Here is a 12320-nt window from a genome sequence, read left to right on the forward strand (position 1 = left end):
TCCCCTATGAGATTGACTACCTTAAATGCCATCCTAGAGCCTTTATCCAGGAACTGATGGAAGCAGAAGCAGAGACCCACAGCTAAGTACTGAGCCAAACACCTAGAATCCATTTGCAGATATGGGGAAGGGATGAGCAAAGGGGCCAAGACTATGCTGGGGAAACCCACAGAATCAGCTGACCTGAGCAAGTGGGAGCTCATGGACCCCAGTCGGGGAGCTGGGGAACCAGCATAGGTCAGAACCAGGCCCCCGTCATACCACTGTGCCAATCATTTGTGTGGTTGTTGGGGCTCGGAACTCAGTACCTCATGCTTGCATAGCAGGCTCTTTACCTACTGAGCTATGTCTCTAGCCCTCTAAATGTTTTCTTCTTTTTGTTTTCTAATTAAAAACATTCTGCACTGTATTTGGTCATATTCTTTCCCCTCTCTCAGTTCCTTACAGGTTCTCCCCACCTCTCTATTCACCCAACTTAGTGTTCTTTCATTCTTCTCTGTCAAGGAAAATAATAGAAAACAAAGTTCAAAACAGACAACAAATAACTAATATGGCAGCAACAAAACAAAAGCATGGACAAAATTGATTATGGAATCCGGCATGAGGCCTGTCCTGGCATGTGGTTGATATAACCTGACATTCCTTTGGAGAAACCTGAGTTTTCCTTTTCCAGTAGTTACCGATTGCAAGTAGCTTCTTGTTTAGTGATGGAACTCTGTGTTTACTTCTCCATCTCCATCCTGGGATTTGTCATCTGCTTTGAACTTGTACTGGCTTTATGTCCTGTCACAGTCTCTGAATTAGCCCTGTTGTGTCTGGAAGACACTGTTTCCTTAAAGTAATTCTTCTGCATGTATCCCTGAGCCTTGAAGGGAGAGGTTTGATAAAGGCATCATAGTTAGCACTGAATATTCCAAAGTCTTTCACTTTCTTGACATTGTTCAGTTGTGGCCTCTGTATTAGTTATCATATACTTAAAGAAGAAACTTCTCTAATGAGGGTTGAGTGATGCACTGATCTATGAATATAGCAATATGTCATGAAGAGTCACCTTCTTGCTATGTTCCTTTAGTAGAATAATAATATCTTCCCCTAATGTCCACAGTCTGTCTACTCTCATATTGTTCGCTACTTAATACGTTCCATGAAGTGTTAATCTAATTTAAAAATCAAGAATCATATATTGGGGTAAGAACCTGAAAGATCAAAGGACAAGAAGCAGCCACCAATTGCTTCCTACCTCTTCCATTCTTCTGTCCAAGAAGACAGAGATCCTCTTCCAGCCCCGATTTACCACTTCCTGTTCATTTTTCTACAGTCCCCCAAACCTCTATGGTCAGGTAGTGGCTAGTTCCACCCTCTGATATCAAGCAAGCTCTATTTGTCAGAATACAATCAAAATATAACACAGTGTTTCACCTAAATAAAAAGTGAAGGTTTTAACTAACATAGTAAAACAATATACAATAAGGACAAAAATGATATCTAAACATGTATTACACAGTCAATAATTACATTAAAAAAGTCTAGTTTATTTGCATTTGACAAATTGAGAGAAAATACTTCATTATGTTTCCTATCTTAGTGAGTTCAAAGTGTTGTACCTAATTCATTTTCTATCCTAACTTATATTACCAACCCCAAAGTATCTTTTTATGTCTCTCAACCTTATACATTTTACACTTCTTTTGTGCGTGTGTGTGTGTGTGTGTGTGTGTGTGTGTGTGTGTGTGTGTGTGTTTTATTTTTATTTTTTTGTTTTGTTTTGTTTTTTTGAGGCAGGGTTTCTCTGTATTGCTTTGGCGCCTGTCCTAGAACTCACTCTGTAGACCATGCTGGCCTTGAACTCACAGAAATCCACCTGCCTCTGCATCCCAGGCGCTGAGATTAAAGGAGTGTGCCATCAACGCCCGGCACATTTTATACCTCTTTTGTGAGTTTCTTTTCTGAATTTGGTAACAATGAAAACTATACCTATCTAGTCTTTAACACCATCAGAGACCTGAGAAGGATATATTACCTGAGTAAACAGGAAGTGCAGAGCAAATAACTTCCAAAACTTAGACATAACAGAAACATCTGGGTGCCTGCACTGTTACCCAAGCTTTCTCTGTAACATTGGGGCAACTGTCTTACAGTTGGGGCCTAGACTATCTTATAGGCTTCCGCCTATAGGCCTAGAATATCTGACAGAATTTTCTGTGAAGCAGGACTTTTGAAGGACTGCCCCACTTTGTCTTGGCAAAATTCAACAGTCACTCTCTTTTGTGTCCTGCTTGTCCAATTTGGACAGCATATTGTTAGCAGTCAAGGCAAGGGTACTTTTCTTGCCCAGTAGCTAACTTTTGGCACAAAGAAAGTAAACTCTATGTGGCGTTTCTTCAGTGCCTATCATCTTCTCTGAAGTATGTTGGTGCTTCCAGGAGCAGACATTTCTCATTGTCGTAAAAAAAAAAATAAGAATCTCATATTATTAAAACATCTTTAATGCCATATTTTATAGATCTCTGAAGTAAGTATTTTGAATTGACTTTAATACCATATTCTGTAGATCTCTGATGTGTTTGGATATGACTTATCTATCTAAAATATATCTCTGACTTTAAAAGCATATCTAATATGACTACAAGTTTAATTTTAATAGGTTGACCAATTATTAACCTGCATTTCTTTATTATCCCTTGTAGTATCTTTCAAGGACTAGAAATTTATATTACATTTTAAATGAGCTATATAGGTATAATAATACCTTGAACAAGAATAGAAACATATATGCAGTGTGTTCTAACCAAAATAACCTTAGATTTTTATCAATATACAAAAAATATCTTAAACAAGAGTAGAAACATGTATACAGTATAACCAGAATAACCTCATATTTGTATCAGTATACAAAAATTCATACATTTGTAAAATATTTAAAACTAGTGCTTGCTTTTTTGGTTTAAAAGTAGTTTCAATAATTGACCCTTTTATCCTATACATTCTATATTCCCCTATTTTCTTTTCAGAACGAGATCCCTGAATCTAATATTTTTATTCATCTTTTTTTCCTGACCACTCCAATAATAACTTGTAAACCAACCCCCTAAATGATGGCAAATATCTATAACTTGCTGAATGACCAGAAACTGTCTACCCCACCTCTTGGGAATGTGGGTATTGTGTTCTTAAAATTACTTCCTGCTGTCCAGGGGTCATGATATCTTTAGGGGACCCTGAAAAAAAATTGGGATAATTTTCAAGTCCTGTAAAAGGTAGCTATATCATTTGTTGTGCGTGTTGTTTGGTCTCTGCATAATGGAAAAATCCAGGGCTTGTCTCAAATCTTGGCTAGCATAGTCTGTGAGGATGTATCATCTCAGCCAGCCACCTTGAAATTGTCCTGAGCAGTTTGTAGTCCAAAGCCCATCTTTGGGTGGTGTTTGTCAACTTAGTGGTATTACTATAGTCCTGGTAGAATTGTCATTGTGGGGCCCCAACCTCCTTTTGAAGACCTCAAAAGTCACTGTTAGGCATGGTCATAGTTCACTGCAAAAACACTTAAACATTTTAAATGTCATATACAACAGATTTTGAAGGGGTTAAAGGACCATAAAATACAAAAGAAACTTAATTTCTAGTTATCTGATAGTGACTCAAACCCAAAAATCATGTACAGAAAGCTAGAGGAACCTTTTTTCTAAAATTAGTTAGTATACTATATAATCATTAATATCATGACAAAAAGTTTAAATATATATATATGTGAGTGTGTGTGTGTAAATATATAAATAAAATAAATTTTGAGATAAATACTTATACCTTAAGAAAAGTTTTAAAAAATCAAAATATGAGATTAGTGGCAATAGCATAGTCCCTTAATTTTGGTTTTTCTCCTGACCAGTATCAGTCTCTTTTGACTCTTTTGTCTTTTTTAACATGAGACAGAGATTTGGGGTTTTACTTTAATAAGCATGTTTGGGTTTAGAGAACGACTTAAAAGACAGCTTTAATTTTTAGTTGTGCTGGGACTATAAGAAGACCATTTGCAGTATATGAACAGCAGAAACCGACATTTGGGAAGATGTATAAAATCTTATCATGTTGGAAATGTGATATACCAATAAGCCAATTTACTCTTTTCTTGGGACATTTTCACTTGGATTATTTGTCCTTTTTCTTCAGATGTCTCATTTGTCCAGTGGTCTTCAGTTTCCTTAGCTTAATTCCCCTGGAAAGACAAAGACAAAACCCTGTCCAAACCCTAACTTTGGGGGAGTTTCCCTTTTGGCAAGTTATATCTGATCAAATGTTATAAGTTTGTTTAGATTGAATGCCCATACTGTGAACTATCACCTCTTCTAATCAAGAGGTCTTGTTTGAATCTAATCTTTATAATATTTGCTTTATGGTTTCTCCTGACATTTTTGTTTTATCTTCTAAAGCTGTTCTGTCATTCAGAGCACAATGTTTTGTTTTGTTTTGTTTTGTTTTTGTTTTTGTTTTTGTTTTCAATAGGCATTAGGTCTTTTAATTGCTCTGGGGAGAAGTTTCCCCTGTGGTGTTAGGGAACATTGGACCAAATTTAACATGGGAGCCTGGGAGAGGTCCCCAAAGTGTTTCCTGATTGCAAAGGGTTACCTACCTCGTCTGTCCTTTGTTGATTGGTCCAATGTCAGCCTTTGCTGCACCTTCATCATAATCCAGAAGGCCTTCTGTTTTTGTACTTGGATTATTCCTAGAAATAACATTGTTTCTAGGGACACCCTGCCTACAATCCTTTTTTAGATGACCTTGCTTGCCACAGTTAAAACCTGACATTGTGATTTTTCTTCAAGCCTTTGGAATCACCTCTCCTGTCCAAGCATCATCATGGTTATGAGATTCAATATTGACTATTTCTCAGATCCATTCTTTTATGAGTGCTGATCTTGTCCTTAAAGGCCTAATTACCCTTTTGCATTGTGAATTAGCATTTCCTAAAGCCACAAATTCAATTATTAATTGTCTAGCGTGTAGATTTGGTATCATCCCATTTACAGCAGAAGTCAGTCTTTGTTTAAAAAAAAATCAATGAGGGAAGGTTTCTTCTGTTCCCTTTGTAACTTTAGTAAATGACTCAGTTCTCTTTCCATCAACTCTGTCCCAAGCATTGAAGCTGCTGCACGGCAGAGTCAAGTCATATAGAGACTGTCTTTGTACATCAGCAGTTCCATCTCATAGAATGGGCCTTAAATTTTTAAAAAGTTGTTGATTAATCCATAACATTTCTGTAACTACCAGATTATCAAAGGGTTTAAAGCTAGAATAAATTGATGGTTACTTTTCTCCTCTGGTAGCATGTTGTACCAGGCCTTTTCTTTTGGGCCACCAACCGGCTCCCAAGTCATGACACAGAGAATTATTAGTTTTAAATGCTCAGCCTAGTTTAGGTGCATTTTCTGGCTAGCACTTTTAACTTAAATTAACCTGTTTCTCTGTCTACCTTTTGCCTCAGGGCTTATTACCTTTCTTATTTCTGTATCTTCTCTCTGTCTGCTGGTTGTCTGGTAGCTGGCCGCCTGGCTTCTGACCCCAGGCATATTCCCTTGTTCTCTCCTCCTTCTCTCTCGCTCCTTCCTTGCTTTTCTCTGGAGCCTAGATTTCTCCTCCTATTCTCTTTGCCTACTTATCCCTCTCCTGCCTAGCTATGGACCATTTAGCTTTTTATTAGATCAATCAGGTGCCTTAGACAGGATTGGTGAAGAAACATGAAACAGATCTTTACATAATTAAACACACATCCTTACATTGTTAAGGACAGAAGGAACACCCCTTTACATGGTTAAAGTAATATTCCACAGCATAAACAAATGGAACACATCTTTGGCCAGTTAAAATAATAATCCACTACAGCATGCAAAGTACCTTGCAGCACCATGAATGCTAGTCAGTAGAGGTGAAGCTTCTGGCTTGGCAACAGCTCTGTTTCTCCATGTTCAGTGACACAAGTAAATGGGTTTTCAGTAATGGGGTCTTACTGTCAGGTTGTGGAAGGAAACCAGTGGCCCTGGCAGCAGCCTATGATGTTTTCAGAAGGGGACTGTAAGACTCCTTTGGCTAATGACTTATTTTAGGAAGCTTCTATAATACAAGGCCCCTGTTCCATATAGTGACTTCAAGATCAGCCTGTGCTATATAGTGAATTCAAGGCCAGCTTGGGTAACTTATTAAGACTCTGTTTCAAAATAAAAATTTAAATGAGGCTGGGATAAGTCTGAAATAGATGGTAACTAGTAATTTTTAAACTATCAGGAGCTGGAGAGCAGGCTTAGTGTTCAAGAGTACTGTCTTCTCTTCCAGAGGATCCAGGTTCAGTTCCCACCCAATATCCACATCACAGCTCTCAACCTTCTCTAACTCTGATTGTAGGTGACGCAGACATCCCTGCAGCCAAAACATACATGCATATACAATAAAAATTTTAAAAGCAAAAGCAAAACACATGCTTCTGTAGACTCAGTGTAGTCCCCATTAGAATTCTGTTAAAATTGATCACAAAATGAAAAGAAAATCCTAAAGTTCATATGAATGTAAAAAGACCCTGAATGGCCAGAGTAATCTAGAGCAAAATAAACAAACAAAACAAGTGTTGGAACTGTCACAGACAACAGTGTACCAGCATAAAAGCAAATAGGTAACCAGTGTTTTGGGTTTTTCAAGACCCCACTATGTAGTCTATTCTGGCCTTGAACTAGCCATAGTCCTTCAGCTCCATTCAGCCTCCTTGTTGGCTTGAATAGCAGGCATATTTCACCATGCCTAATTAATTACTCTGTTCTCCATGTTTGCTTTTGAAGATGAGGTAAGTTAAATTCTATAATTAGATGATGTTTTGTTAAATATTTTAGTCGTGTGATAAAGCTTGTCACACATTCTGTCTTATATCATGTATATATTGTACCTTAAAATGCAGAGTAACCAACATCTCTATATGATTTGACTATCAGCAGATTCTTAAGATTACATTCTAGTGAACCTGTGTCTCTCTACAGTATTAAAATTAATTTTGTTTAGTCATGGGTTATGACAGGAGGTCTAGCAAGGTGTTAGTTTTCAGATGTGACCTTGCTTTGAACCTCCATGTTTGGAGGAGGGTTGGTCTTCCTAATAGAATGGGTTGATTACTGATTGTATGTACATTTAGAGTTTCTGCCACATCTAAATTGCTTTCCTTTTATCTGCCAACAGGTACTACTGTAACTGCTCTTAAGTTGTTTAAGAATCTACCTGTGAGGAAGCAATTTTATTCAACTGCTAAAAAGTGTAAAGATGAACTAAAAAATGTACAGGATCTCCTTATCAGCTACGGTGTCCTTAAACCTGACATAAGGATTGTTTTTGTACATAACAAGGTGAGCATTAGTATACTGTGTAAGGAAAATTTTAGAGCAATATAATGAAGAGATTGAACATCCTGTATAAAGCAGTTAGAGGTATGCTATGCAGTGGGCATTTGCCATATCCCACAACCCTTCTTCATTTATGGAATATCTAATCACCAGCATGAAGACAATGGAGGCGATTAGGTGATGAGGAAAAACCCTCAGAGATTCGCCTTTTCAGAGAAGGGCCAGAGATCTGCTTCATCTCCCATCACCCAAGGACAGGGAGAAGAAGCGGGGAGTTGGCCTTCATCAGAGACTGACTTTGTTAGTATTTTATCTTGGCTTGCCCAACTCTCTTAAGTATGAGAAATAATTTTCTTTTGTTTGTTTGTGCTGTTTGTGGTATTTTTTGTTTTATACCAGCTCAAAGACAAATTTATATAGTTTTTTTTTCCACCCTCAATAAAATTTGGTCCATGTTCTTTCAGTTTTGTCTCTAGTATAAAAAGAGCACCAAAGACCTGTGGGAAGACTCCTAGACTTCCCAACCTTATACTTTGTAGTGCCTGCCATCAGTGACTCCCATAGACTTTCAAGCAGGGACAGCTCCAGGGTGCTTCCCTCAGGCAGGTGACATTTGAGGGCCAGTGCTTCTTCACCTTTGAGACCTCACCATGTGGCAACATCTCTCATCTTTCAGAGTTGCTTAAGATTTTCTGAAGGCCACTCTATCTCATTTCCTTCTGCTTTGCAAGGCAGGACTGATTAGGTAAATGGATTTGTCTTGTGTAATGAATCTTGGAGGAAAGAAATGTTTATGTCATTTTTCCTTAATCCCACGCAGCACATGGAAATAGTCAATGGAAGGAGAACAGACCACACAGTAGCAGATGGGACTTAACATTTAGTGAAGATCTGCGTGACACCAGGGTCTGTGTAGACCTGGTGCCTTGGTCCATGTTGTCCTCATTGTGCGTGCAGATGAACTGGCAATGTACCAGTTTGCAGTTGTCCTCTAAACTAACCTCATAGGACTTCAGTGTGTTGCTCAGAGTTGCATAGCTGGTAAAGGGGTGAGATAGGATTGGAACAAGGCACACCTTTGAGTGCTGGTTCTTCACACTTAACTGTGTTCTCTTCCCATTTTAGACTCATAGAATTCCTCTCTATGCTTTAGAATACTTACAGTAACTGAAGTAGACAGTATTGCCTGTATTTATATGAGGAACTTAAAAGCTCAGAGTGATTAAGGAATTCTTTTCTATATTTTAGTGACTGTGTTCAACCACAACCTTTTAAATTATTTCTTTTGTTATAATATTTAAATGTTATAGTATAATTTTATTGTTTTCCCTTTCCTCCCTTCAAATCCTCCCTTATACACCTCATTTCTGTCTTTCTGGTGCATGGCCTCTTTTCATTGTTACATATGTACATGCATATACATATACATCCCTAAATACATTTGATCCAGTCTTACTTCAGTTTTACTAACTTGTCAGAAGAATCTTTATCTTTATGTCATGCAAAATGTTTATGATCAAAATCTGTAGTCGTCTTAAAAAAGAAAAAATGAAGCCGAGTCATCCACCTGTCCCTGCTGGCAGAGAGCTCTACCAGATGATATCTTGAGACTCCTCCAGCTCCTCTGTGCTGAGGCTCCTCTGGTCGTTGATGGACGGAGGCTCATCTGCTAAAATAACCTTATGACCTCTGATCCAGAGGACATTTAGTAATTAGAAGTTAAATGTCTCCAAGTTAAGAAAAGACCAAGGTCAAGAGAAACATAGTCAGTAAAGGAAGGCAGAATAAAAAGTTAGGATAAGAAGAGGAAAAAGAGTTACACATTCATAAACAACTAAGTGATATACAACTAAAGAGAATAATAAAGATAATAATTTAAAAAGAAAGTAGAGATAAAAACAGGATAGACAAAGTGAGCATAACAGAGGTTGATCATATGAAGAGTTGTTACTTAGAAGTATTCTAAGTTTCAGGTTTATGTAATTTTCTTAACCAATGTTGGAGTGTCAGAATAGACACTATCTTCTGAGAATGGGAAGCAGAATTTTCTAATATGCTTTATTTTATTGATTGGCAGGAGTGAGGGGGAGCACAGCATCAGAAATTATTTGAAGCAATGTCAGATCCTTCTGTGGCCTTTGGTCATTTCAGGGTCAATTCAGATCCTAGCGTGTCTGTTGGGAATGCTGTACCATGAACATAGTCGTTAATTACCCCAAATCTAATAGTAAAATTGCTAGCTATTATAACCATGATCTTGGACTGAGTGGGAAAGCTTTCTCCCTTCAAACCTATTTCCATTAGTATACACAAATGTTCTTTTTAAAAATAGTACTGTTATGCTTCAAAAAAAATGTTAAAATACACTGTTAGTCTTCCATGTGGTATTGCCATGTCACCCACATCTGCACACTGAGCCCTGCTCTATTCTCAACTGTTCTTTTAAACAGGCTTTCATCATTCTGGGTTTCTGTGAAGAATTTTTGCCTTTGTCTAACATTTAAGTATAATGATATTAATATGTTTACTTTTTCTGCATTAGAATCAAATAATCATATTGCATATAATATGAGAAGTACTCTTGCTATTTTGATAACTTGGATTAGCTGGTGTTCCCTCTTTTTATGAAGGTTTAACCTGCCAAGACATTCTCTGAATGCTGATAATGTTGATGTTCTTGCCAGTATGGTTATGTTAGAAAGAAGTATTTTTCTTCTTTCATCACCACGTTCCTTGAAAGCATATTGAATAATGAGACAGCCAAAGTGTAATCAGCAAGTTTATTTAAAGTAGATATTATTTGGAGAATTGCTAGATTCAGCTCTGATATGAGCACTACAGTTTTAAGGTTTAGTTTCAATAACTAAATAACCTGTTAAATTCTGCTCCATTTTTTTTCGCTTATAAATTAGTTATTTCTCAGAATTAAAAAGGCTTTTCTATTCTGATGATACTGGAAATCCTGATTATTGCATATAAATAAAAATAATTTTTTAGATCACTACTTTAGAATGTTATATTCATGATTTCTAATGAGGGCTACTTCCACTTCGTAATTCTCATTTGTGGATGCTTTCTTTATGTTTCCCCATTGTTGCTGTTATTTTTTACATTTTTTTTTAAATTCTCACAAATACAGTACATCCCAACCACAGCCTCTCCTTCTCCCACCCCCACCTCTCTTCTCCTCCACATCATTTCCCTTTAGAAGAGAACAGGCCTATTAATACCAATTATTATATGGTGAGGGGACTTTCTTTTCTGGTCCAGTCTATTTGGTATTCTGTAAATTTCTTGTTTTTTTTACAGACATGTTTTTCTTTAGGTTAGGAAACTTTTCTTCTATGATTTTGTTAAAATTATTTTCTAGGCCTTTGAGCTGGGATTCTTCTCCTTCTTCTAGTCATGTTATTCTTAGGTTTGGTCTTTTTATAGTGTCCCATATTTTCTGTGTGTTTTGTGACATATTGCCCTCTTAGTTGTTGATCATGTTCTTACACGTTGTGTAGGCATCTAGGGTTGTGGTGATTATAGGTCTAGGTGCCGATTTCTGGGTTTGTTTTTGTTGGATGTCCTTAGTTTCTGTTTCCTCTCTGATCTTTTGGTTGAGCAGAGGGGTTCTACCTGAATTGGGGACTGAACTTCTGTTAGCTGGCATGGTCTCTTGTTAAGCAGGAGATCTCTACTCAAGTTGGGGACAGGAGTTTCGGTGGCCTGTGTGGCCTCTGAATCAACAGGGGATCTCCACCAGAGTTGCAGACTGGTATAGGGTGGCGAGGGGGGTGGGTTAGGGTTGGGATATTGGGAATAGTGTTTGGTGGGGCACTAAGAGGATGGAGGAGGTCTGTGGCCTGGCAGACTACCTGGAGTTCTAGTGGCCTGTGTTGCCTCTGGTCCAGCAGGGGGTGTGCGTATGATCTGGGAACTGGGATATGGTGGTGGGGAGGGATAGGGTAGGCAGCCTATTTGAACTTCTGGCAGGGATGGCATGTGATTGGGGGGAGGTCACTGAGGAAGCCAAAAGAGTTGGGAAGGTTACAAGGTGGCAGCCTACCTTGTGAGTGCTTTCTTTATATATGTTTATATCTTACATTTCATTTTAATTGAATTTAAAAAATAATTTTAAGATTTATTTATTATGTATACAGTATTCTTTCTGCATGTATGCCTGCAGGCCAGAAGAGGGCACCAGATCTCATTACAGATGGTTGTGAACCACCATGTGGTTACTGGGAACCAAACTTGGGAATCTCTGAAGAGCAGCCAGTGCTCTTAATTGCTGAGCCATCTCTCCAGCCCTTGATTTTTTTTTTTTTTTTTCTTACGTTTTTACATTTCTGCTGATAGAACCCTAGGTTTCCTTTCTTTCTTTCTTTCTTTCTTTCTTTCTTTCATTTCTGCTGATAGAACCCTAGGCTTCCTCTTCCTTTCTTTCTTTCTTCCTTCCTTCCTTTCCCCTTTTCTTCCTTCCTTTCTTTCTCTCTATTTATTTATTGTGATTCTCTCTCTCTCTCTCTCTCTCTCTCTCTCTCTCTCTCTCTCTCTCTCTCACACACACACACACACACACACACACATACACACACACACCCCTCAGGTATTCTACCATTGAGCACATTCTAGGTGGCCCTGGATTTGATTTTATTTGAAGCACACATTTTGCAACAGCTGGATTGGATCTGAATAATTCTGGGTTTCGACTATTACAAAGGAGAGTAGTGAGATTTAAAGACTTAAAGCATACCAGCTTTCCTTCCCTTCTGCTCTTATCTGCATGCTATATGATCAAAGACACACTTTATAAAGTGTATATGCAATGTTTTTTGGTATCTTTGTCCATTTTATCCATTTTTTCCTTTCATTCAGGTTCCAAAATGTCCTGGCAGTGTTTGGCTGCACTTGTCTCCTCCTTCCTCCCCAATCTCAGCCAGAGTTGGGAAACAGTAT

General features: G+C 37.9%; 1 protein-coding gene across 3 annotated transcripts in view; it reads left to right on the forward strand.

Moving 5' to 3' along the window:
- The window catches only part of Pms1 (PMS1 homolog 1, mismatch repair system component), an 84194-nt gene that overhangs the window by 28809 nt on the left and 43065 nt on the right, over positions 1-12320 (forward strand). The window contains exon 5 of one of the 3 annotated variants that reach the window (XM_051190124.1): positions 7213-7376. The exons of the other annotated variants lie outside the window; for them this stretch is intronic. Coding sequence (XP_051046081.1) covers positions 7213-7376 — 164 coding nt within the window. The remainder of the gene's footprint in view (positions 1-7212; positions 7377-12320) is intronic. 3 annotated transcript variants of the gene reach the window in all.

The sequence above is a fragment of the Phodopus roborovskii genome, unplaced genomic scaffold (genome assembly GCF_943737965.1).
Source record: "Phodopus roborovskii unplaced genomic scaffold, PHOROB, whole genome shotgun sequence".
NCBI classification, from domain to species: domain Eukaryota; kingdom Metazoa; phylum Chordata; class Mammalia; order Rodentia; family Cricetidae; genus Phodopus; species Phodopus roborovskii.